The sequence below is a fragment of the Cebus imitator genome, unplaced genomic scaffold (genome assembly GCF_001604975.1).
Source record: "Cebus imitator isolate Cc_AM_T3 unplaced genomic scaffold, Cebus_imitator-1.0 Scaffold299, whole genome shotgun sequence".
NCBI classification, from domain to species: Eukaryota; Metazoa; Chordata; class Mammalia; order Primates; family Cebidae; genus Cebus; species Cebus imitator.
The window spans coordinates 2,243,244-2,268,780 of NW_016107614.1; the positions used below are offsets into that span (position 1 = coordinate 2,243,244).

The 25,537-nt window shown below is 36.1% G+C and overlaps 1 protein-coding gene across 2 annotated transcripts in view; it reads left to right on the forward strand.

The window, feature by feature from the left end:
- Positions 1–25,537, forward strand: part of TM9SF3 (transmembrane 9 superfamily member 3) — a 71,386-nt gene that overhangs the window by 36,455 nt on the left and 9,394 nt on the right. For both annotated transcript variants that reach the window (XM_017502806.2, XM_017502808.2), the window contains exons 7-12: positions 585–751; positions 4,244–4,338; positions 8,366–8,496; positions 18,833–18,972; positions 21,220–21,288; positions 24,570–24,716. In XM_017502806.2, coding sequence (XP_017358295.1) covers positions 585–751; positions 4,244–4,338; positions 8,366–8,496; positions 18,833–18,972; positions 21,220–21,288; positions 24,570–24,716 — 749 coding nt within the window. The remainder of the gene's footprint in view (positions 1–584; positions 752–4,243; positions 4,339–8,365; positions 8,497–18,832; positions 18,973–21,219; positions 21,289–24,569; positions 24,717–25,537) is intronic.

Below are 25,537 nucleotides of genomic sequence, written 5' to 3' on the forward strand. Positions count from 1 at the left end.
TTGTTAGAAAATGTTTAAGGAGCACTTGCTTACTAAGGTTGCAAAGTAAAAATAAAATTCTTTCAAAAAAATGCTTTATAGACTGTTAAGTAAAAACATCCATATCCAATATTTCCCCCATATGTTTTCTTAGATTCTAGGCTCTAAAGGACATTTCTGCATTTTTAGGGCATCTAGTACTGGTTTTGATACTCTTCTCGTTCACTTTCCACCTAGCCTCTGATTGTATATGACAGCTATGATGTGAATGGCAAGAGTAGTGTCTGAAAGTGACACTAAGAGAGTCAGTTTACTGTTCTCCCAATTTGACCTTTTCTTTTTGCTACTAGACCTTTTCTTTTTCCATTATTTGAGATTATCTGAGCACAATCAGGAGTCAACTTCCTGAACCTCAGCATTTTAACATTGTTATTAAAGCATTGATTATCTTAAATTTGGAATATATTTTCTCAATGTTTTGAATTTCTTTAAGTAGCTATAAATTTGGAAGGAGGAAACTTTAATTTTTACCTATTTTCTGTGTTTTAGTGTGATTCTGAATGATTTGCTTTTCTCTCTCCCTCTCTATATATATTTGTATACAGGATAGAGACCTAGGAGATGAATATGGATGGAAACAGGTGCACGGAGATGTATTTAGACCATCAAGTCACCCACTGATATTTTCCTCTCTCATTGGTTCTGGATGTCAGATATTTGCTGTGTCTCTCATTGTTATTATTGTTGCAATGATAGAAGATTTATATACTGAGTAAGTGCCTACACTTTATTGTTCTTGAATAGTTTTAATCATCAGAATCTTTTAAGTCAGTAATAATTAAAGATTTACTTATTTCCTTTATCTTACAATTTGTGATAAATGTCATAAATGCAGACAAATAATGAACAGTAATCTGTATTTTTCTGTTACATGCCAAAACTTATTAGCATTACTGAACATTGTAGTTATAGATTATGTTCCATTAAAGAATATGAACAGAGGTTACATTTAATCTAGAGCTGTTTGACAAAGTAAATAGGCATTTTTTTTGACAGTTGAAGATCCAATTAGGGTTTCATCAGAAGTACAAGAATTTTAATTACTAAGTTACTTCATATTAACCTTCAGATCTGGAACACATCAGAGTAGAAGAAAGCACTGCTGTAAATAATAGAAAAACAGTGATGAAAAGTCACATAAGGTTAGAAAAATAATTCATAACTTCTTTAAAAAAAACTTCTAGGTCAATATCTATCCTATATTGACACGATTTTTGGTAATTTTTTTCTTTGCAAACAAAACCATTTGGAAGAAATTCTTGATTTGAGGTCTTTATGTGAAAAAGTTCTACATTCACAAAAGATCTCAGGTCCCTATTCAGTGGTCAGAAAGCCATAACCTCTATGAAGCAAACACACTCTGGTGCCAGGGTGGTAGCGATCATAATTCAGGCATTTCAAGTGCCACCTTACGAAGTCCTCAATCAGAATGACACTTTTCTCCAGTTACATTTCATGCCTCTATTTCAGTTCATAATGCATTCTTTCCTCTATATGCCTGGTACTTGGTGGGCAAGCAGTACATTCTTGCTGAAAAAATAGCTTTTTAGTTGCATAAATATTTAACTGTGTACTAAATATTTGTTTCCTCTAAGCAATCCACTATAGCAATCAGGCCTGAAAACCAGGTCATAACTTACCTTTGAATTCTCAAAGTGCCTACATAAGGAGCTTTGCATGTGGAAGGTATTCAGTCAGTAATACTTGTTGAATTGAAATGAACATGTATTAACCAACAAAGCTATTTCCCTGTAGTTTTGGTTGTATTTCTTTAATATAACCTTTCTAATTCATTTACCACATAAGCTTTGAAATAACCCAAACTAACTAAAGCGTTCTGGTGAGTAGTTTATATTTTAGGGTATAATGTATTTCAGATAAACTGGATCCTAAATAGAAGAAAAATATTTCAAATCTACCAAGAAGTTGTTCTTTACATTAAACACTAGATTAAGTTAATCACTATCGAATTGACAGTGGCTGTACTGTTGCAGTCTTATGAGCCACTGGAAGATAATCTCTTCTAGAATCCAAATTTTTGCCTCTTCCTTTTCAAAGTATTAGTGTTAAGGCAACTCTTTTGTTTTGTTTTGTTTTGTTTTTGAGACGGAGTTTCACTCATGTTACCCAGGCTGGAGTGCAATGGCGCAATCTCGGCTCACCGCAACCTCCGCTTCCTGGGTTCAGGCAATTCTCCTGCCTCAGCCTCCTGAGTAGCTGGGATTACAGGCATGCACCACCATGCCCAGCTAATTTTTTGTGTTTTTAGTAGAGACAGGGTTTCACCATGTTGACCAGGATGGTCTAGATCTCTTGACCTCGTGATCCACCCGCCTCGGCCTCCCAAAGTGCTGGGGTTACAGGCTTGAGCCACCGCGCCCGGCCCTTTGTTTTGTTTTAATGCAGAAGCTCTTCTACTTAAAGACCTTCAACTTTTATAAATAAGAAACCACGCACTAATGTATAATATTAGCAGGCAAGCCATGCATTGCTATTTTAGCCTATAACTACTGTAAATGGTTGTTCTATGTTGTCTTTATTTGAAGTGAATGTAATTCATTACCTCTATGATAAGCACTAAAGCATTAAGGATTTATTATTATATAAAAGTAGCTAACTTATTGAGGTTCCATGTTAAGTGTTTTATGCACCTTTGATCCTTTAATCTTGACATCAACCCTGTGAAGGAACTGTTCTATTTCCATTCTACAGACCAGGAAACTAAAGCTCGGAGAAATAATATGACCGAGATCAATGAGCACCCTTATTAGTAAAGAACATTAGTGAGCTGGGATTGAAACCTAGGCAGTCTTATTCCAGAACTCTTTTCTTAATTTGCTATGTTGTGGAAATGAAAATAAAGATAATAACAATACAAAGTGGTGAGAAAATGAAAAATTTGCACACAAAATTGGGATAAATCACTTGAATAGGAATGATTCTAAAGGGTAAACAGCAGATAATGTAATGTTAAAATTACTTTGCCCCTTTGGTCACTTTAGCAATCAGAGAGGAAAAATATTTTGAGAGTATAGGTAGAGGAGCAATATCAGTGTGGGTACCTGTTACAGTGTGATATTGAGAAGGCATAGAGTTTGAGAAGGTGAAGGATAAATTTGGTAATGCTGCTGCTGCTACTCTGAAACTTTTCAGTGGAGAATGGTAAGGGTGTGTAAGCTAAACACCTTTTCAGATGTTCCCCATCTCCCATCTTGGAGAGATGAATAAGGAGGACTGTTACTTTTCCAGTGTAGATAAAATGGTTTATTTGAGGGACGGGGAGGAAATGCCCATAGAATATTTGTGAACAAAAGAGTGAAGTACCTATAGACTTTTTAAAAATCACATGTCTGATTTTAATTTTTAAATTTTTACTTATTTATTTATTTTTGAGATTGAGTCTTGCTTTGTCATCCAGGCTGGAGTGCAGTGACGCGATGTCGGCTCACCGCAACCTCCGCCTCCCAGGTTCAGGCAGTTCTCCTGCCTCAGCCTCTCAAGTAGCTGGAATTACAGGCACCTGCCACCACACCTGGCTAATTTTTATATTTTTAGGTAGACGTTGGGTTTTGCCATATTGGCCAGGCTGATCACAAACTCCTGACCCCAGGTGATCTGCCCACCTTGGCCTTCCAAAGTCCTGGAATTATAGGTGTGAGCCACTGTGACTGGCCTAAAACTCATTTTCAGCAGTATCAGAGGAACGGGGAAAGTCTCAGTGTTATTTCGTCTAAAATAATAGTATTTAGTATAGATTATACTACTGTTTTATTTCTGTTTGCAGGTAAGAATTAGAAGCAGTTGAATCAAGTTATGAAATGGACTATTCTAGTCATTTTTCTTAACAGACGAACATCTTGTTCCATGTAATGGGGTTGGTTTACAGGGTCACAAAACAGTTTTAGGGTCAGCTTCTAGTATTTTTGCTGAATAAATGTGAAATACTTGCTTAGAATATCATGACATTTAACTGCAGGTTAAAAAAATTAGTATCAGCGATGTCATATAAATGCAGTTTTAACTACAAATTCATTCACTATAGAGAATCTTTTGAGTTTTATTTGTAGTTTGGGGTGTGATATTTTTGTGTTTCTGTTAAAGTTATCTTTGAAATTAAACTAATGGTAATATAATAGACCGTATGATGTTTTCTTTAAATTGTTCATTTTAATTGATCATATATGTGTGTATTTTGCCTTTTTAGGAGGGGATCAATGCTCAGTACAGCCATATTTGTCTATGCTGCCACGTCTCCAGTGAATGGTTATTTTGGAGGAAGTCTGTATGCTAGACAAGGAGGTAACTTAGGAATTTTCACTTCACGGTTTCAATTATAGATGCTAATATTTTACTATGAGATTTTTTTTTTTTTTTTTTTTGAGATGGAGTTTCGCTCTTGTTACCCAGGCTGGAGTGCAATGGCGTGATCTCGGCTCACCGCAACCTCCGCCTCCTGGGTTCAAGCAATTCTCCTGCCTCAGCCTCCTGAGTAGCTGGGATTACAGGCACGCGCCACCATGCCCAGCTAATTTTTTGTATTTTTAGTAGAGACGGGGTTTCACCATGTTGACCAGGATGATCTCGATCTCTTGACCTCGTGATCCACCCGCCTCGGCCTCCCAAAGTGCTGGGATTACAGGCTTGAGCCACCGCGCCCGGCCAAGATTGATTTTTTTTTTTTTTTTTTGAGACAGTCTCACTTTGTCATGCAGGCTGGAGTGCAGTGGTGCAACCTCTGCTCACTGCAACCTCCACCTCCCAGGTTTAAGCGATTCTCGTGCCTCAGCCTCCTGCATAGCTGGAATTACAGGTGTGCGCCATCATGCCCAGCTAATTTTTGTATTTTTTGTGGAGACAGGGTTTCACCATGTTGGCCAGGTTAGTGTGGAACTCCTGACCTCAAGTGATTTGACCTCCCAAAATCCTGGGATTACAGGTGTGAGCCACCACTGTGCCTGGCCTACTGTGAGATATTTGGAATTTAAAATGGGCAGAACAGCCATTGTAAAATTCTTTGTTATCTCATTTCACATAATTTCTACCAAACCTATTATGTGTTCTGTCTTGCTTTTGTGGAATTCTTACATTTTATTTCCTAAAATTAAGAATAATTAGTAGATAATCTCCTTTGTGCACCATGTAATTTGTTACATGTTCTGTAACAAATTGTTATAAATTGTTACATGTTCTGTAACAAATTGTTACTTTTACATGTTCTGTAAAAGTACAGAACATATTAGGAAAGTGCATTTCAGTTACTGATACTATTTGCTTTGAGGTGCCTGGCTCTAGCTATGCTACATGTGATGCATCCACACAGAAAAAAAGCTTTGTAGATGAATATAAAGGCATGTTTAATGACCTGTGGGTAAAGTTTCTGGACAATGGAAGGAGAATAGGAAGGAAAACTATGTATTTCTGTTGACTGTTAATATTTATCATAGGACCCTTTGCAAAGATTTCTGCTGTTCCTTTTCACAGTCTCTTGCTCAGAGCACTTTGTCTTAAATATCCTATTGCTCCTTTCCTACTATTACCTGAAAGTGATGGACCTAATACACGATGATACAAGGACACTGCTCCTTGGTGTTTTATCTGCAGTGGCATTCAGGGGTCTTTAAATTCCTTTGTATTCCCTGCAGTAGTCTGGGGTCAGAAAAGTACAGAAATGTAGATTTGCATATTTTAGTTTATGAATGAAGTCTTGTTGAAAGACCATAAAACTGTATTTCCAAGGATGGAGTTATGATTTTCCATAGCTCATCTTAAGCAGTGTCAGCATTAGGGGATCCTGCCTTCTTTTAGTAGACTAGGCACACTTACAAGTTATAGGAAATCAGAGTGTAGGATTATTTCAAATTTTCTCAGGATATCTTGGTTTACTATTGCTTTTTTATTGATCCTCTTAGACTTAATGTGACCTATAGCTTCAGTATAGATAATTATGTGAATTGACTGAGGGAGTATCATTATGGGTTCCTGACTATTTTAGGTAGGTGTTCAGTCTCTAAATTTTACTTCCAGAGATGAGAAACAAGTCCTATCATAAAGGATTACATCCTAAGGAAATTAGGATGCATTCTACTTTGAATTTGACCTGGAAACTAGTTGGGCTAAAATTTTAGTTTATGACTCTCAAAATAGTCTCTACAACAGAGACAGATTTATTTAAAACAGGAAATTTATTTAAAGTTGGACATAAATTTGCTTTTAATCTGGCGACAAGTTAAGAACACCCAGTCTAACTTTCCTTTACGACACTTATTCTTGAAAGCTGACAGAGTTCAGGCTCAGGTCTACGAATATCAAGTCTTACAAAATGTAATCTAAAGATTATGTGCTGATTGCTGATGTCCTGAGGAGATCTGATAATGTCCGGATATTTTGCCTGATCAATCCCCAAAAACCACGTTAACGTAGAAGTCAACCCAGGCAATCAAGAATTTTCCAGAGTTATCTCAGAATTTGAACTACAATGAAGCTCAAGGTCTTCACACTGTCCCCAGTGCATTGTAATGCTATAGATCTAGTTTGAAGCCAGTGGTATCCAGGACCTAACCAGAGACTTCAAGGGTCTGAGGAGCAGTAGAAAGCACAGCAGTGCAGATACTTGGGCTACTGATTGTACCCAGTGGAATGTGTATGGGATTCTTTCTGACTGTTAGAAGGAAAGAGAGAAATAAAAGTTGGATAAGGAATTTTATTTATTATTATTTTTTTGAGATGGAGTTTCGCTCTTGTCTCCCAGGCTGGAGTGCAATGACACAATCTCAGCTCACTGCAACCTCTGCCCTCCTGGGTTCAATTCTCTTGCCTCAGCCTGCCCAGTAGCTAGGATTATAGGCATACATCACCATGCCCAGCTAATTTTTGTATTTTTAGTAGGAATGGGGTTTCACCATGTTGGCCAGGCTGGTCTGGAACTCCGGATCTCAGGGATCTGCTCGCCTTAGCCACCCGAAGTGCTGGGATTACCAGCATGAGCCACCACACCTGGCCAGAGTTTTATTAATACACGTCTGAATCTGAGAAGATAGTGGAAAGTGCAGGAAAAGAACATGCTAGAAAGGTGTTGGAATTAAATAGAAGTAATACTTTAATCACCACCTTTTTGTGTTGTTCAAATGCTAGGTATCAGTTAGAAAGGAGAGGTTTTTGAAATTTACCTGGAAAAGAAACAAAATAGGAGAGAAAGCTCAGAATTAAGCAGTTTTTCTGGAGGAATGTTACAATTTAAGGTAGTAATTCTGTAACACTTGTTTTAAAAAAAACTTTATATAGAAGAAAACAAAAGTGAGGGTATTGCTTATTTTTCTATGGTAATTTCTGTTTGGGTCCCTGTTGCTTATGATTGTGGAGTTGAATTTTGATAGTAATTCAGTATTTCCAAGCTATATGAAGATATTTTCTGCCAGCTTTGCACTCTGCTGTATTAGAAAGACAGCTCCCTGTTACTCTCCTGGTCTATATGAGCACAATTGAAGATTTTTTTTATTACATAGTCAAAAAATTAGTTCCCTTAATTATTTCAATAATAGAAGCTCAATGTATAGAATTTTGTATAGAATTTCTCAATACACAGAGGTATAGAGAAATAGTAAAACTTATAAATCTGTAGTTCTGATTGCTGAGAGAGAGCTTATGAAACATATTGGTTTTTTTTCTTTTCAAACAAATGCTCTTAAATACATATTTGTAATTATAATTATAGAGCTAAGAACAAACTTAGAGACTATCTAACTCAGGGTTTTTTAAATTTTATTTTTAAATTTTTTTTGCCCTGTCTTAGGGTGCTAAAAATCACAAGTGGGTTTCTGGTGAAGTTCTTTTTCTTTCTTTCTTTGGCTCTTTTCTTCTTTTTAAAGCAGTAACATTTTCAAATGAAAGCTTACATGAAACTCCACTGTGTAAAACTATTGAAAATGTAATTGTTCTGGTTGAAGCAGGGTAAGGGGACCTGGGATTTTTCTTCACCAGTGAGTTCATGGGCATCAGTTTATTTTAAACCCCTTTCTAGGCCAACTTGGAGAGGGGGGAGGGGGAGGGGGAGGGGAGGGGGAAGACTTATGAAAGTTCACGGCAGTTCAGTGGCAGAATCAAGAAAAAACATCAGAATATTTTACTACAGGTCACGGCTCTTTTCCAGTGTACCTACTTCAGAAGCTGTGATTCCACTATACTTACTTGAAAAGTTGTGGTACTTATTAGGTATTGTTTTGAAACAATTAAGATGTTAAGCTTCATGATCTTTATTTTAAAATTTCAAACAAATAATTTGGTACTAAATAATTATATTTTAAACTTTCATAGTTTCCTTTCTTTTCAGGAAGGAGATGGATAAAGCAGATGTTTATTGGGGCTTTCCTTATCCCAGCTATGGTTTGTGGCACTGCCTTCTTCATCAATTTCATAGCCATTTATTACCATGCTTCAAGAGCCATTCCTTTTGGAACAATGGTAAGTTGCTTGAATCTTACTTTTAAACTGAAGAAGTATGTGCCTTCTAACTGAGACCTACTGTCCCTCCAAAATATGCCCTCATTTTGATAGTTTCAGTCAGTCCCTACTGAGTTCTGGAAAGTTAAATGTGGAGAATGCTATTGTTGTTTTCATAAAATTTTGGCTAAGTTTAAACCTATAATTGACTTTTTATTTTTTCTTGAATCTGTAAGCCAGTAAAGTGAAAAGCTGACTTTAAAAGAGAGCACTATAACTTTTTATTAGAGATGGGAAGAACTGGTGAATATATTTTGGAAAAAGAATGACAATCATAAAACATGGGTGTTTTAAGGTGCTAGGTGAATGCAGTGGTAGGAAGTAAAGCTTTTCCATGACCCATTTTTTGTATTAACATACTTTTCTTAGAACCTTACTAAGATGTACATTGCTATAGATGTTAAAATGTTTTCGCATATCTTAACTATAATCACAGGCTTCAAAATGCTTTGAATTATTTAAATGTATTAAAACTAGAACACATAAATTGAGTTAACCCCCACAGTCTCCCAATTTTTCTTGTTACTACCTTTTTACTAGAAACAGAATTTTAGGCCTAGACTAGAATGAAGGCTTACTGTACACTTGTGCATACATGTACATACATCTACACGTGAATCAAGTTGCAGGGTGGTTACTGCTTTTAACAGAGGCTCAATAACTTAGTCACGGCCGTACAGACAGTTCATGGTGGAACTGCTACTAGAGCCCACATCTCTGTGTTTTAATCTTGTTTGGGTTTTCTTTCTATTATATGGGAGTTAACAAATAATTTCAGAGAAATTTCAGGTGATTTTGTTTTATAGTCCAAAAAGACACATTGAGTAGTACACATTTTTACAAATCTTTAATACTTTTTAGTTAGGAATATTTTGAAATTTGCTTCAAAATGGAAATTTTTTTTCAAGCCAAAGTAAGTGATAATGGTTAGAAAAGGGAAAGGTAATTAATTACATCAGACCTGGAAAGAATTTGTTTTATAGTAGTTCCAGGCCACCAGAAAGAATATAGAGTGAGTCAAGTTACTTTTTAAAGGTCATCTGCTGAACTGATTATTTTTATAATGCTTTAAAAATTAAAATTCTGATTCTGCTAAAATTTTTCTCAGCAAGTTTTGAACTTGATATTGGTGAAAATGGTATTTAAAATTTGCTTTCTCTTGCTAAAATTGTAAATTTTATCACTTTGTAAGTGTAGTTTTAAATGTTAATGTTCAGTGTAATTTGCCTTTAGATAGACAGATAGTTTTTTTGTTTGTTTGTTTGTTTTTTAGGCAGAGCCTTGCTTTGTCGCCCAGGCTGGAGTGCAGTGGTGCAATCTTGGCTCACTGCAACCTCTGTCTCCTGGGTTTAAGCAATTTTCCTACCTCAGCCTCCCAGGTAGCTGGTATTACAGGCACCCACCACCATGCACAGCTAATTTTTGCATTTTTAGTGGAGACGGGGGTTTCACCATTTTGGCCAGGCTGGTTTCGAACTCTGAACCTCAGGTGATCCGCCTTCCTTGGTCTCCCAAAGTGCTGAGATTACAGGTGTGAGCCACCTGGATTGGCTGCCTTTAGATAATTTAATAATTACAGATTATTAAAATAGAATATTTAAAGTCTGCTGAGCCAGAGAAGGTTTTAAAATTCATCTTTAGTGAGTAAAAGACTAACTGTTGGTACTTGGCAGGCTCCTACAATATTATGTTCTTAATTTGCATTCTAATGAATGAATACTGAGGGAAGGGCATTCCCTTGGCCTCACATTTTAATCAGGTGTGTACTTTACCATCTCCTTTTCACCATTTAAGAGTATGAAAACTTGTTTAGAACATGAAATTGAAGGACTGAGGTGACTATTTGACCCAGCTGTTCATTAAGTATTTTAAGTACTTAAATTTGTTTGACTTGCTGACATTATAAAGGAAATGGTTACATATTGTCATAAACTCAGTGATTCTCAACCCTGGGCACACATTAGAATCACTTGGGGATTTAAAAAATTTTAATGCTCAGGGCTTTCTTTCAAGCTAATTAGTCTGTCCTGATTTAAACCTAATCTGTAGTGCTTACCTGATTCCAGTTCCTGGCACCTGGGCATAGATCTGTTAGCTGAAAGGCCCCCAGACCATAGGTGCCATGTGTCTGAGAAGCCAGGTACACCTACTAACTGAATACCCTAATTTGAAGATCAGTCTTCAGATCCTCCTAAGTGCTGTTCCCCAGGCCTTACCTCTTTCTGTTTCCTATTCCTTCGATCTCTTGGATATTGAGCCCCTTGTCTGGGTGATCTTCACTCTAATTTTCTGTTCTATAAAAGTTTCCACAACTGGCCAGGTGCTGTGGCTCATGCCTGTAATCCTAGCACTCTGGGAGGTGAAGGCAGTCAGTTCACTTGAGGTCAGGAGTTTGAGACCAGCCTGGCCAACATGGTGAAACACCATCTCTACTGAAAATACAAAAATTAGCTGGGCATGGTAGCACAGGCCTGCAATTCCAGCTACTCGGGAGGCTGAGGCAGGAGAATCACTTGATCACTTGAACCCAGGAGGCTAAAGTTGCAGTAAGCTAAGATCATACCACTGCACTCCAGCCTGGGTGACAGAGTGAGACTCTGTCTCAAAAAAACAAAAGAAAAAGAAAATAAATTAGATTGATTCTGGAAAGTTAAAACCTTTTTGTTTTGGGAATTGTCCAAGAATGATTTATTTAGGTGCTATAACCAGAGGTTGTGGTCCTGTTCCTTGGGAATGAGGAAGGATTTGCCAAGATGTCTTGGAAAAGAATTTTAGACATGAAGTCTTTCCTTCATGGGCTGTAAATCTCAGATCCTAAAATTTGTTGTTGTTTTAGGATTCCAAGGAACAAAGAACTGAATTACAGAGTTTTAAAACTCAGAGAGGCATGGGAACTAATCTTTCTTTTCTAAAATGATCTATAAAACTAATGTTAGAAAATCTTCGTCATCGAAGGTGAGCTGTTAATGCTAAAGCAAGTAAAAGGATTTTATAAGGATGTTTTCACAGCAAGATCAAAGACTCGTTATGTGGGATCAGTGATATAACAGAGTTTAAAAAAAAAAAAAAAAGAATGGCTCCATCCCATTCTTCCTCTTTATTTTTCATCAAATAAAATATAACCTTCAAACAAGAAAAGTAAGAGGAAAGATTCCCTGGTCTAAGAGGGAAGTGAAGCCAAGGCAGTTGATTGTACAGGAGTACCCAGCTGCCTTAGCTGAAAAAACAGTATTTTTGCTCCTATAAATTATCTTTTAGACATACTGAGAGATCATATGAAGTAATGTTTGAGTAACTGTGGAGAGCAGAGGTGTTGTAAAACTAGACAGGCAAATTTACTCTTCCAGAAGGAAAAGGAAGAAAGTGGGTTCTACCTTATAAGAGTATTGAGTTATTACCCATAGTATGTACATCCTACCCTTTAGCAGAATGTGACAGGTATTCCTGACTCTGACCTATTCAAAAGATTGTTGATAACTTAGAGACATGGTGGTCTGCTGATTAAATTGAAAAGGTATGTGAGGCTAGGGAAGAAACTAGTAATATGAAATAATGAAGACGGCATCTAAAAAGATTCACCTGACTGAAATGATGTGCCAGATCTAAGGAAAAGGATCAATAATAATATGTTTGTGTAGCACTTCATAGTTTACAAAGCATTTTCACATGCATTATCTTGTCTGGTTTTCAAAAGAATGCAAAGAGATAGGCAGAGCTAGTAGTATGGTTATTCTTGTTTTACAGACCAGAAAACTAAGACTCTCCCATAGTTAGTTTTCTTTGTTGTTGTGCTAGTGGTGGTAATGATGGGTTTTTGTTATTTTTTTTTCTTCCTGGCCATTTTTCTTTCCTTCCTTTGTAATTCATCCTTTCTTTTCTTCTTTTTTCTCTCTCCCATTCTTAGGTTACCACCAGGCTGCTCTCTCTTATAGCTTAATTTCCATTACCGAATTTCCTTTAAATGGTAGCTGATACAGTATATATTCTTTTTTTGTTTCACTCATAAAAATTGAGATTTATCGATGTTGTTTTTTTATTTTAATTTTTTTTTTTTTTTTCGAGACAGCCTTGCTCTGTTGCCCAGGCTGGAATGCAGTGATGTGATCTTGGCTCACTGCAGCCTCTGCTCATGGGGTTCAAGCAATCCTCCTGCCTCAGCCTCCCTAGTAGCTAGGACTACAGGCAAGTGCCATCATGCCTGGCAAATTTTTGTGTTTTTAGTAGAAACCGAGTTTCACCATGTTTGCCAGGCAGTCTTGCACTGGTAACTAATTCACCATATACGTGTGGATTTTTGTTGCTGGATTTTCTCTTGTTTCATTTCAATTTGTCTTGTTTTTATGCCAATACCACACTGTCTTGATTACTATAGCTTTGTAAGTCCCGAAATCAATTATTCTTTTTTAAAGTTGTTTTGGCTTTTTTTAATGTTCTTTGCATTTCCATGTAAAGTTTGGAATCAGCTTGTCAGTTTCTATAAAAAGTCTTCTGGGATTTTGATTGTGATTACATTGAATCTATAGCTCAGTTTGGGAAGAACTGACATCTTAACATTATTGAATCTTTTGATTAATGAACACAGTATATTCTCAACTTATTTAGATATCTTTAATTTTTCTCACAACATCTCATAGATTTTTAATGTTCAGGTTTGCCATCTTTTGTTGAATTTATTCTCAAGTATTTCATATTATTCTGTTTGTAAATAATGTTTTTTATATTTTATATTTTTTTTGAGACAGAGTCTCGCTCTTTTGCCAGGCTGAAGTGCAGTGGTGCAGTCTCGGCTCACTACAACCTCCACCTCTCAGGTTCAAACAATTCTCCTGTCTCAGCCTCCCCAGTAGCCAGGATTACATGTGTGCACCAATAAGCAGCTAATTTTTGTATTTTTGCAGAGGCAGGGTTTCACCATGTTGGCCAGGCTAGTCTTGAACTCCTGACCTTAGGTGATCTGCCTGCCTTGGCCTCCCATAGTGCTGGGATTATAGGCGTGAGCTGCCACGCCTGGCCATTTTAAAATTTTAAACTCTAATCATTTATTGCTGGTACAGTCATGCATCGCTTAATGCCAGGGATATGTTCTGCAAAATGAGTTGTTAGGCAGTTTTTTCATTGTGCAAACATCCTAGAGTATACTTACACAAACCTAGATGATATAACCTCCTACACACCTAGGCTATGTGTTATAGCCTAATCTTACAAGGCTACAGACCTGTACAGCATATTATTGTATTGAACACTGTAGGCAGTTGTAACACAGTGGTAAGTATTTGTGTATCTAAACATAGAAAAGGTACAGTAAAAATACAGTCTTATAACCTTATGGGACCTGTGTTAGATATGTGGTCCATCACTGACAAAAATAAAATTGTTATGTTGCACATGACAGTACAGTTGACTCTTGAACAATATGAAGTTTGGGGTGCTGACTTCCACCCCTGTCTGTGCAGTCGAAAATCTGCATATAACCTTTGACCCTCCCCCAAACCGCAACTACTAATAAGCCGACTGTTGACTGGAAGCCTCAATGATGAACACATTTTATATGTTATATGTATTATATACTAATTCTTACAAATAAAGTAAGCTAGGGAAAAGAAAATGTAATTAAGAAAATCATAAGGTTAGCTGGGTATATCATATTTGCCTATGATCCCAGCTATTCAAGAGGCTGAGACAGAGGATCATTAAGCCCAGGAGTTTGAGGCTGTTGTGCTCTATGATCATGCCTATGAATAGTCACTGCATTTCAGCCTGGGCAACATAGTGAGACCCTGTCTCTTAAAAAGAAAAAGAGAAAATCATAAGGAAGAGAAAAATATATTTGCTATTCTTTCAGTAAAACTGGATCATAATAAAGATCTTCATCTTCATCACCTTCACATTGAGTAGGCTAAGAAAGAAGAGGTAGTGGTCAGTCTTGCTGTCTCAGGTGGCAGAGGCAGAAGAAAATCCACTTGTAAGTTGACTTGCACAGTTTACACCCTTTTTTTGAGTGTTGACTGTATGTAGAAAAACTGTTTTGGGATATTGGCTTTGTATCCTACAACCCTGCTAAATTCACTCATTAGTTCTAGTTGCTTTTCTTTAGTTTTTTGTATAGATTAAAATGTTTTTGTTATTTTTAATCTTTGTGGGTACATGGTGTTATTTTTAAAAAATAGATTATCAAATTATTTAAACAAAGACAGTTTCACTTCTCTTTTTTGATCTGTGTGTCTTTTTTTTTTTTTCTTTTTTTTTTTGCACTGGGTCTCCCTATATTTCTCAAGCTGGTCTCCAACTCCTGGGTTCAAGCAATCCTCCTGCCTCAGCCTCCCTAGTAGCTAGGACTACAGGCAAGTGCCATCATGCCTGGCAAATTTTTGTGTTTTTAGTAGAAACCGAGTTTCACCATGTTTGCCAGGCAGTCTTGCACTGGTAACTAATTCACCATATACGTGTGGATTTTTGTTGCTGGATTTTCTCTTGTTTCATTTCAATTTGTCTTGTTTTTATGCCAATACCACACTGTCTTGATTACTATAGCTTTGTAAGTCCCGAAATCAATTATTCTTTTTTAAAGTTGTTTTGGCTTTTTTTAATGTTCTTTGCATTTCCATGTAAAGTTTGGAATCAGCTTGTCAGTTTCTATAAAAAGTCTTCTGGGATTTTGATTGTGATTACATTGAATCTATAGCTCAGTTTGGGAAGAACTGACATCTTAACATTATTGAATCTTTTGATTAATGAACACAGTATATTCTCAACTTATTTAGATATCTTTAATTTTTCTCACAACATCTCATAGATTTTTAATGTTCAGGTTTGCCATCTTTTGTTGAATTTATTCTCAAGTATTTCATATTATTCTGTTTGTAAATAATGTTTTTTATATTTTATATTTTTTTTGAGACAGAGTCTCGCTCTTTTGCCAGGCTGAAGTGCAGTGGTGCAGTCTCGGCTCACTACAACCTCCACCTCTCAGGTTCAAACAATTCTCCTGTCTCAGCCTCCCCAGTAGCCAGGATTACATGTGTGCACCAATAAGCAGCTAATTTTTGTATTTTTGCAGAGGCAGGGTTTCACCATGTTGGCCAGGCTAGTCTTGAACTCCTGACCTTAGGTGATCTGCCTGCCTTGGCCTCCCANTTTTTTTTTTTTTCCTTGTCTTGTTGCACTGGCTAAAACCTCCAGTATAATGTTGAATAGAAGTGTCAAGAGCAGACATCTTTTCTTTGTTCTCAATCTTGGGAAGAAGGCATTTAATCTTATGCCATTAATTAAAACACTAGCTATATATTTTTTGTGGATGCCTTTCATCAGCTTGTTAAAGTTCCCTTCTATTTGTAGTTTGCTGCAAACTTTGTTTTTTTTTTTGAATGGATATGGGATTTTAGAACAGCATTTTCTGCATCTTTTGAGATGATCTGTGATTTTTCTTTTTTAATTTTGATAATATGGTGAATAGCATTGATTTTCTGATTTTAATCAGTCTTGCATTCCTTTGATGAGCTTTACTTTGTCATGATTTATTGTTTGTTTTATATATTGTTGGATTACATTTGCTAAAATTTGCTTTTACATCTATGTTTATGAGAGATATTGGTTTGTAGGCCAGTCTGGAAACAAAGATAGAATAAGTAATAGCTACATTCTTGGTTTATGTCTGAGATTGAGAAGATTTAATTAGTATGTAGATCTTTGGGGTATTAAGTACCGATAGGCGATACTTGTTTCTAACTTATTCTTGCTGTAGATAAGGGAGGCCCTCAACATGGAGTAAGTAAATCTTTCTTCTCCCCACTGCCTGCTTTCACTCTCCTCTGAACAGTGACTAGGAGTATAGGGGAGAGCCCTATATTAGTTTGAGTTTCAGGGTTTTCACCAATATATTAGATCCTCTTAGCTGCTAAATTTCATTCTAAAATAAATCCTTAATGTGGAAGGATTTCCAGATGGAATAAGATAACAAGCATGATCTTATTAGTATAAATATATTTTGTAAATTAATTACTTTAACACTGTAAACTTAACAAGACCATAGTTGTGATGAATACAAATCTGATATCAAGGGGTATGAATAGCAGTCATATCTTCAGCACCCAATTTATTTGGTTATCTGTATTGAGAAAAATTCCTACTTCCCAAATGAGTTAGTTCCATGTGACTTTTTTTTTTAACAGCTTGCCTTGCAATCTTGGAGTATTTCTCCAGTAAATTCATCCAGAACTTGAACATAAAGGAGCAGAGAACTGGTTTCACAGCTTAATCACTATTTCTAACAAACTGCTCACATTTTTTATCATATATTAAAAAGTTAGACAAGAAAAGGGAAAATATTGACAAATGCTAAGCACTTGATAATGTCTGTTGGAGACTATAGGTTCCTTTATTGACTATGTGCACAGGAGGCAAGATGTACCCTCACTTCAGCTGCCACTCAGTTGCCTGTCGCACACATTGTGCTGTAGTAGTACTTTTGCTTGTACAATTTTTAGTGAACAAATATGTGCGGGCCTTAATTGGGATGGGGAGAAAAAGATAGAATAAAAGACCAATATAGGATTACAAACTTTCCTAACCAGTGACAAAATTCATTCAGTTCAGTATATGCACAGAGATAAGAAACTTTATTCTGAGGTTCGCATGAAAATGAGTTAACCTGGCTATGATATCTCCAGTGTACTGATATTTAGTATAGAACTCCTTTGATCTGTATATATCTTATTACAGTTAAAAGTATTTTAAAAAGAAACTATTTTCAAAAGGATATTCAAATCAAATGCTTGTGGAATCCCAGAAGCTCTTCAGTAGGGCCTGAGTGTTCTTTGGAACAGTTTGAAGATCGTTGTTCTAGACCATGTAATTCCACATAGGAATGTTTTCTTCTTTTTCTCTTTAATTCTTATTTGAAATTAAGGGTTCTGGTAAACTAAGGAAAGAATACATAGGTCGCCTTGTGTTAAGGTTTATGAGTCTTATAGTAATTAAGAAAGTAAAAGCAAAAATTGAGATGGAATTTATCACTCCACATACTTATGATACATATAATCATAACAATACTTAAACTTTCTTAAAAACACCTGCTTTTCACATTTCACATAATATTATAATGTGAGCATAAATTCATATTATTCATAGGCCTAGGCCTAAACTGAAACACAGATAAATTGAGTTCCTGAGTCTGATGTTTAAAATGGGATTATGGAGCTCTGATAATGTTCACACATTTATGTTTTTTCTGAAAAGGAGACGACAGTACCCTTTGGCTTGTTTAAAAACACATACACACACAAAAGGATCTAATGAAGAATTTTTACTAATATTGCTTCAGAAGAGATCTTTCCTTCTTGTGCAATCACTGTGGATTTCCTATCCCATACCTCTTCATTTCTCTCAATCAGTGTCTTCACATGTTTCATTCAGTTTTTCTCTAGCTTTTACTTTCTATTTATTAGAACCTAAAATGTATAATTTAAAGCGATCTTAGAGGTGATTCAGTTCTATTCCAATTTATAGAAGTTCAGAGTGAAGTGGTCTTAATTAGATGGCTGGCCAGAAAAGAGCTTATGTGTATGTTCTTATGTACCTGATTTATAAAGAAAAAAAAGCCACAAAAATAAATATATTTCTAATTGGCCACTTTGGTTCTAGAATATCTGTATGGTCTTCTCTATAATTTTAGATTTTGCACTACTAATGGGCAGAAAAATATTTGTAATATTTTAGTAGTGACACATAGATAGCAATCTGCTTCTATTAGGATTCCAAGGCAGTGTAGAATAGAAAAGAGCATGGGCTTTGAGGCTGGCAGATCTGAGTTGAAATTTTGGTCGGGCTCTCCACTAGCTATGTGATGATGGGAAGTTACTTAGCCTTCTCTGAGTCTCCTTTTCATAATCTGTAAAATAAGGAAATAACACATATAAAGCTCTTAGTACATATTATGAGCTCAAAAAGCATAGCCAAATAGATAAGTTGGTTATACTAATGAAAGACGAGTGATAGATACATTAAAAAAGCATGACAGCTAAGAGTGAAAGAGAAGAAAAAAGGACTGTAGTAGAAGTAGTATGGAAGAATAGAAAAAAGTGGAAAACTAAAGTCGATAAGAACTAGTTCAACTTGTATTTAGTTTGTAATATTTTAAAGCACACCTTTCTCTGTTTTCATTAGTGTATACCATGCACAATTTTAGCCTATATTGAACTTAAACATTTTTTTGTGATCAAAGTGTGTTTAAATTGTCTCTTTTATTTGTTTTTATTAATGTTATTCTCTGAGTAATCACACATTTTTATTTAATTTACAGGTGGCCGTTTGTTGCATCTGTTTTTTTGTTATTCTTCCTCTAAATCTTGTTGGTACAATACTTGGCCGAAATCTGTCAGGTCAGCCCAACTTTCCTTGTCGTGTCAATGCTGTGCCTCGTCCTATACCGGAGAAAAAATGGTAAAGAGAATGCTAAATCTTACATGATTGTTCACACAATGTAAAAGTTCTTAAGCCTGTTGTGTACATGTAACTTTAGAATTGGCATGTGTTTATGAGAATGACAATCTTTTAAGAAGTTCATTTTACTATTTCCTTTAACCTACATTGTTAAGAGTAATAATAAATTATGCCCTTATTCCACTTTCTGTGTATCATGCCATTTACAGTTAAGTCAGATGCTTTCCTAGTGTATAGAGGTGGGTGTGAACTAAAGCTGCAGTTTTACTAAACCTGCAGGCCAAATCTGACCTGCTGCCTGTTTTTGTCAGTCAAGTTTTGTTGGAACTCAGCCATGCCCATTCGTTTACATATTATCTGTGGCTGCTTTTGTAGTATAGTGCATCAGGGCTGTCAGATCAGTAGTTGTGACAGATGCTGTCACCTGCAGAACCTGCAATATTTACTATCTTTCCAGATATTTTAGTGTACATTTGTAATATTGTACAATTGAGTGTACATTTATTACATTCCCTATTTATAAGAACAGTTGTAGACTGTACATTTTCATAATAAGGTGTATATATATATATGTTGAAAAGTCTCTGTCCCTAGATATTTTACCAGGTTATAAATATAACATGCTTTATTGGTATTACTATCTCTAATTTTGCTCTGTCTTTTCTAGACATGGAGGCAAGTAGACATTTATAGAAATGGAGGATGAATAAAATAGCCTTTATAGTTTGAATTGGCCATATTCTTTTCTTTCCTTAGATTGGTGCATTTGAGAGACTTTGGTTAGAACTTTCATAGTCTATTTTTAAAGTAAATTTTTTTTTTTTTTTTTTTTGTAAATCAGTTTTAGACTGTTAGGGCCCATCAGTATCCTTACTGGGAAGGGTAAGGTAAAAGGAAAAGCATAGAAGTCACAAAAGTTCCTCTTAAGTCACTAGGGCTGGTGAAATTTCCAGAGGAGGTCTGGTGAGAGTTTCCTCACCAGAGATGTGTTGTATTTAGGTATAGGAAGGCCGATGTGTGTCTCCATTTTGGAGGCTATAATCATGGGAACTTAAATCTAAATACTAGATTTGCCTCTCATTTATTGTGTCACCTTGGGCAGATCACTTTTAACTTCTGTGAGTCTTGGCTTCCTGTAAAATAAAGAAGACTAGATTAAATGGTTTTTAAGTTTTTTTTTTCAGCTTTCAAATTTTTAAATTTTATTCTCAGTTTTTTAGTTTGTTGATTTCATAGTTATTAGCTTAGGATCTTTTTTGTGCCAGATACTGTGCTAGGCACTGGAAATAGCTACATGAATAGCTTCTGTGTGCCAGGGTTTATAATCTATATTTATATGTGTGTACATATATATACGGACACACACATATATACATATACATATATGTGTGTGTACATATACAAAAATATTTTTGTATGTATATGTTTTATATGTGTGTGTCTGCATATATATATATATATATATACACACACACAGGTGCACACGTATATGGAATTGGACAGATACAGCATAGTGTGGTGAGTACTATGTGGAGATATGTTCAAGAGGCAGTGGAAGAATGGGAGAAGGACCCACCACTTCCTGGGAGACTCAGCAAAGGTTTTAAAGGGAGAACATTTGAGCCAGGAAAGAAATAATACGAGATGAGAGAAGGCATCCAGGTGGGGATCAACCAGTTACAGTCAGTAACTATTGAATGAATGAACGACTTTTGAATTTTATTTTTTTATTATTTCTTTGGTGCCATTATAAATCAAAACTCATAATACCCTAATTGTATAATTTGTAGGAAAAGGAATTACAGAACCAAGGAGAGAATGAGCAAAGAAATAGCAAGGCCACAATTTGGGAAATATCATTTCAAATGGAAATCTCTAGACTCTTACTTTCTTTCCCTTTGGCTTTTTGTGAATAAATACCTGTAGAGTTCTAGGAAGTTATGAAAGTCTAATAGAACCAGGGAACACTTACGAGACTTTTTTGAGTTCTGCTGGTGTCAGTAATTTGTGTTCTTCAAATACTTGTCTCAGGCTTTAATGCAGAAAGAATATTGATTATAACCTGTGGCTAATTTGAAGACCCATTTTTGTATTGTGCCTCTTTGGGTTTTGGCTTTTCATTTTACTGGCTTGTTTCTATCCTTTAGAGATGATTTTTTAAGTGGCAAGTATCTCCTTTCTATTATCAGCATTTATATAATATGGAAATTATACTAGATGTTTACTATTAATTTTAATATTTTCCAGGTTCATGGAGCCTGCAGTTATTGTTTGCCTGGGTGGAATTTTACCTTTTGGTTCAATCTTTATTGAAATGTAAGTTTGATAATGTATTTATGTTTCAAGGGATTTGATTATAATAAGACAATTTAGGAGTTAGGAAACATGTGAAGTCATCAGCTGGGAGAGCATCTAATAGTCTGTTAATTCCATGATTCCAGAAAGAAGTTTAATAGGTTATATAAAGGTAGCCGTTTGCTGTGTTCTTAAATATTCAGATGATGTTTATACCTTTTTGTATTATATTCTAGACTTCCCTTACTTAAGACGAGACCTTAGAAATCAAAGCATATGTGTTGAAGAATGGTAGACCAGCCTTTGATCATATGCATGATATAAGGAATTCCTGTTTTTTTGTTTTTTTTTTTTACTGATTTTTGAGGCCCTAGGAAACTAGGTAAACCATTGCCTACTAGTCTGCCTAGGTCCTGACATCTTTTGATGCATAGTCATTTCCTAGGTTCCTTCAGTAGAGGCCTGCAGGAGTGCTAGGAAGGGTGTATGTATTTAGGGGTGAGAGGTATGCCACCTGTGCCACTTACTGTGCTTTACATCTGCATCCTTTGTCACCTTTGCAAAGTAAAAAAGCCTTTCTATTCTTAGTCTGTGTCCTAGTGCCACCTGATGGGAATGCAGTGGTTATTTTAGGCAAGACAGTTCACTGTATGGGACTTTCTCAGGTATTGCAGCTATCCACCCTTGGCTCCTGTCTACTAAATACCAGTCATTGTGACAACTTAAAATAGCCTTACATGTTCGCAGATGCCCCACTGCTGATTGTCTCTTGTATGGTAGGAGTCTCCTTAACACATGTAATTGGATTTGGTAGTTGGTTAATTGAAAAAGTTGGCTCATGTAAGAGAATTATTTAAAAAGATACATACATAATATTTTTAAGACAAGTAAATGTACATCCTTCACAGATTTTTTTTTTTAATATAGAGCCACAGTCTTTCTTTTAATTGGAATTTTATCATTTTTTTCTTTGACATTCATAATACAGCTTCTGTGTTTTCTAGTCTTTTTAAAGAGAAGAACATAAAATCCTGTCTGAAGCATTCTAAGTACAGAATCCTTCTGGATTTGTACATTTGTCCCCCAGTCTATATAGCCATCTCAATCACATATAATTTTGTGACTTTTTTAAAGGGACTTACCTTATCGAATCTTTCCAAAGCATTCAACATAATTTTCAGAGTAACCACATGTCCTTTTTACTCTGATATTTATTGGTTTATGTAACATTTAATTTAGGTGAGGCTCCTGCCTCAGCCTCCTGAGTAGCTGGGATAACAGGTATGGTCAATTTAGTCTAATTGCACTAACAGGTACAACTAACATAAATAGATATACCTTAGAGAGGAGTTGGAGTGTGTGTCACTGTAACTTGTGTTTTATTAAAGTCAGTTCAGGAACTTCTTTAGTTCCAGTCTGACAGTGCTTTGTGCCTTCACTCAAGACTTGACCTGTGACTACTTTTTCCTTTCTACCCCTGTCCCCAATACTTCTGAACCACATGTTTTTGCGCTTCTCCAGGCACTGTGTTCCACTAGATAGGTTCTCTGCTGTTTCTTCAACTTCTCTTCTGTTTTGTCCACCCTTAAACCCATTCTCCTCCTGGTAGCCAAAGTGGTCTTTTTAAGGTGTCATGTCATTTCTTTGCTTAAGACTTCTTATTTTAATTGAGGTGAGGTCCCAACTCCATAGCATGACCATTAAGGGTCTTCATAAGAATCGGCCCTGTTCACTTCTCCCAACTTCATTTCTTAGTTCTTTCCCCTTTATTTAAAGTTTTAGCCATACCGAATTACTTTTAGATTTTCAAAATGCAGTGGATCCCCTTTATTTGCTAACCTTTGCTTTTGCTGTTTCTGTACCTGGAACATTCTTTTTTTTTTTTTTTTAGATGGAGTTTTGCTCTTGTTGCTCAGGCTGGAGTGCAATGGTGCAATCTTGGCTCACACCAACTTCTGCCTCCCAGGTTCAAGCAATTCTCCTGCCTCAGCCTCACGAGTAGCTGGGATTACAGACCAGCTAATTTTTGTGTTTTTAGTAGAGATGAGGTTTCTCCATGTTGGTCAGGCTGGTCTCGAACTCCTGACCTCAGGTGATCTGCCCACCTCAGCCTTCCAAAGGGCTGAGATTACAGGTGCAAGCCACCGTGCCCAGCATACCTGGAACATTCTTGTAGTTCCCCTTACCCTCTGATTCCTTATCTGATTCTTCTCCCCTCATAAAGCCCCATTCAGCCGTAATGGGAAGATGCCCCTTATGTGCATTCGTGTAGCACATATCACAGTGGTACTTGATCTTTACTGGTGTTTCCCAACCAGCTAGCAGTCTTCTTGAGGGTAGAGACTTTGTTGTCTTCACTGTTCTGTTCTCACTGCTCTCCTGATATTTGGTAGGCTCTATAAATATTTGTTGAAAGAATGAATGATGGGGAGTCCGAGGAGGGCGGATAACCTGAAGTCAGGAGTTGGAGACCAGCCTGGCCAACATGATGAAACCCTGACTCTACTAAAAATACAAAAAAATTAGCTGGGCGTGGTGTTGCGTGCCTATAATCCCAGCTATTCAGGAGACTGAGGCAGGAGAATCGCTTGATCCCAGGAGGTGAAAGTTGCAGTGAGCCAAGATTGTGCCACTGCACTCCAGCCTGGGCAACAAGAGCAAAACTTCATCTCAAAAAAAAAAATTGAATTAATGATCCAACAAACAAAAACGAATAAGAAAAGAGAAAAGAGGCTGAAAGGCTCTGTTGTAATTTAATGACGACTTGGAAATGCATTAGAGTGAAGGATTTTTTCTTAATGAAAAATCTGAATGCCCTTTCCCTTGCTGTTCTTTGAAGGCAGTGTGAATCTTCTTTAGGCTTGCTTTTTCTAATTTTATGCATTAATGCTCTAACTTATTTTTCTATTTAGTAGAGTATTTTATTTTCTGTTTAATAAAATACAAACTGCATTGCTTGAATTGTATCTACAAAACAATATGGATACAAATATGGATTTTTTAGCTATCATTTGTTCTTTTCTACATTATACTTCTTTAAGCTTCTGATTTATTCAGTTTGTGTAGAGGTGAATGCCCTACTGAAGAATCTGTTTTTCAAAGATTATCCAAGAAAATATTTTTGAGAGAATTCTAGTGGATTTAATTGATGGTGACATGGTAAGAGAAACCTGTTGGAAGATACTTGAAAGAAAATCATTAAGTTAGAAAAAAAATGGGAACTAAAATGGGAGGCTTAGCAAGAGCAGAGTGAGCTTTAAGAATAAAGACGGGAAACCTGTGTCTTTATTGCATTTACTTAGGTATTTCATCTTCACGTCTTTCTGGGCATATAAGATCTATTATGTCTATGGCTTCATGATGCTGGTGCTGGTTATCCTGTGCATTGTGACTGTCTGTGTGACTATTGTGTGCACATATTTTCTACTAAATGCAGAAGATTACAGGTGGTAAGTACCTATTTGTGGGAAGAAATTTGGGGAACCATAATATTTTAGAATAAGATTTCCTTTGAAACCTATCAAGTGGAGTTAAAGAGCTGTACAGAAGAAATTTTGTTACTGAAAATAGCATAGGTATTTTTTCCAGTTATAAAATAAATATTTTAGAGAAAAAATAATATCAAATTTTTTTTTTTTTTTTTTTTTTTTTAAAAAGGTTTTTTTTTTTTTTTTTTTTTTTTTTTTTTTTTTTTTTGAGGCGGGTTTTTGCTCTTGTTACCCAGGCTGGAGTGCAATGGCTCGATCTCGGCTCACCGCAACCTCCACCTCCTGGGTTTAGGCAATTCTCCTGCCTCAACCTCCTGAGTAGCTGGGATTTCAGGCACGCGCCACCATGCCCAACTAATTTTTTGTATTTTTAGTAGAGACGGGGTTTCACCATGTTGACCAGGATGGTCTCGACCTCTTGACTTCGTGATCCGCCCGCCTCGGCCTCCCAAAGTGCTGGGATTACAGGCGTGAGCCACCACGCCCGGCCTCAAATTTTTAATGTATTAATGAAGTGAGTACTATGTTAGAAATATTTTTACAAAGTGCTTGATATAAAAAGAGCTTTATGAGGAGCATTGCTGCATTCTAAACACAAGGAGACTTAGATCTGAAAAATGAAATGGTGTATTTACAGTCACTGGTAATAGGAAATCTGACAAAATTCAAGATAAGTTTTGTAATTCTTAGACATTCTCCTTGTTGATAAATTTAAGTACCATGTCTATGCATTTGTTTTTAAAATAAATTTTAAAGGATTTTAAAGGATATTTTATTAAATT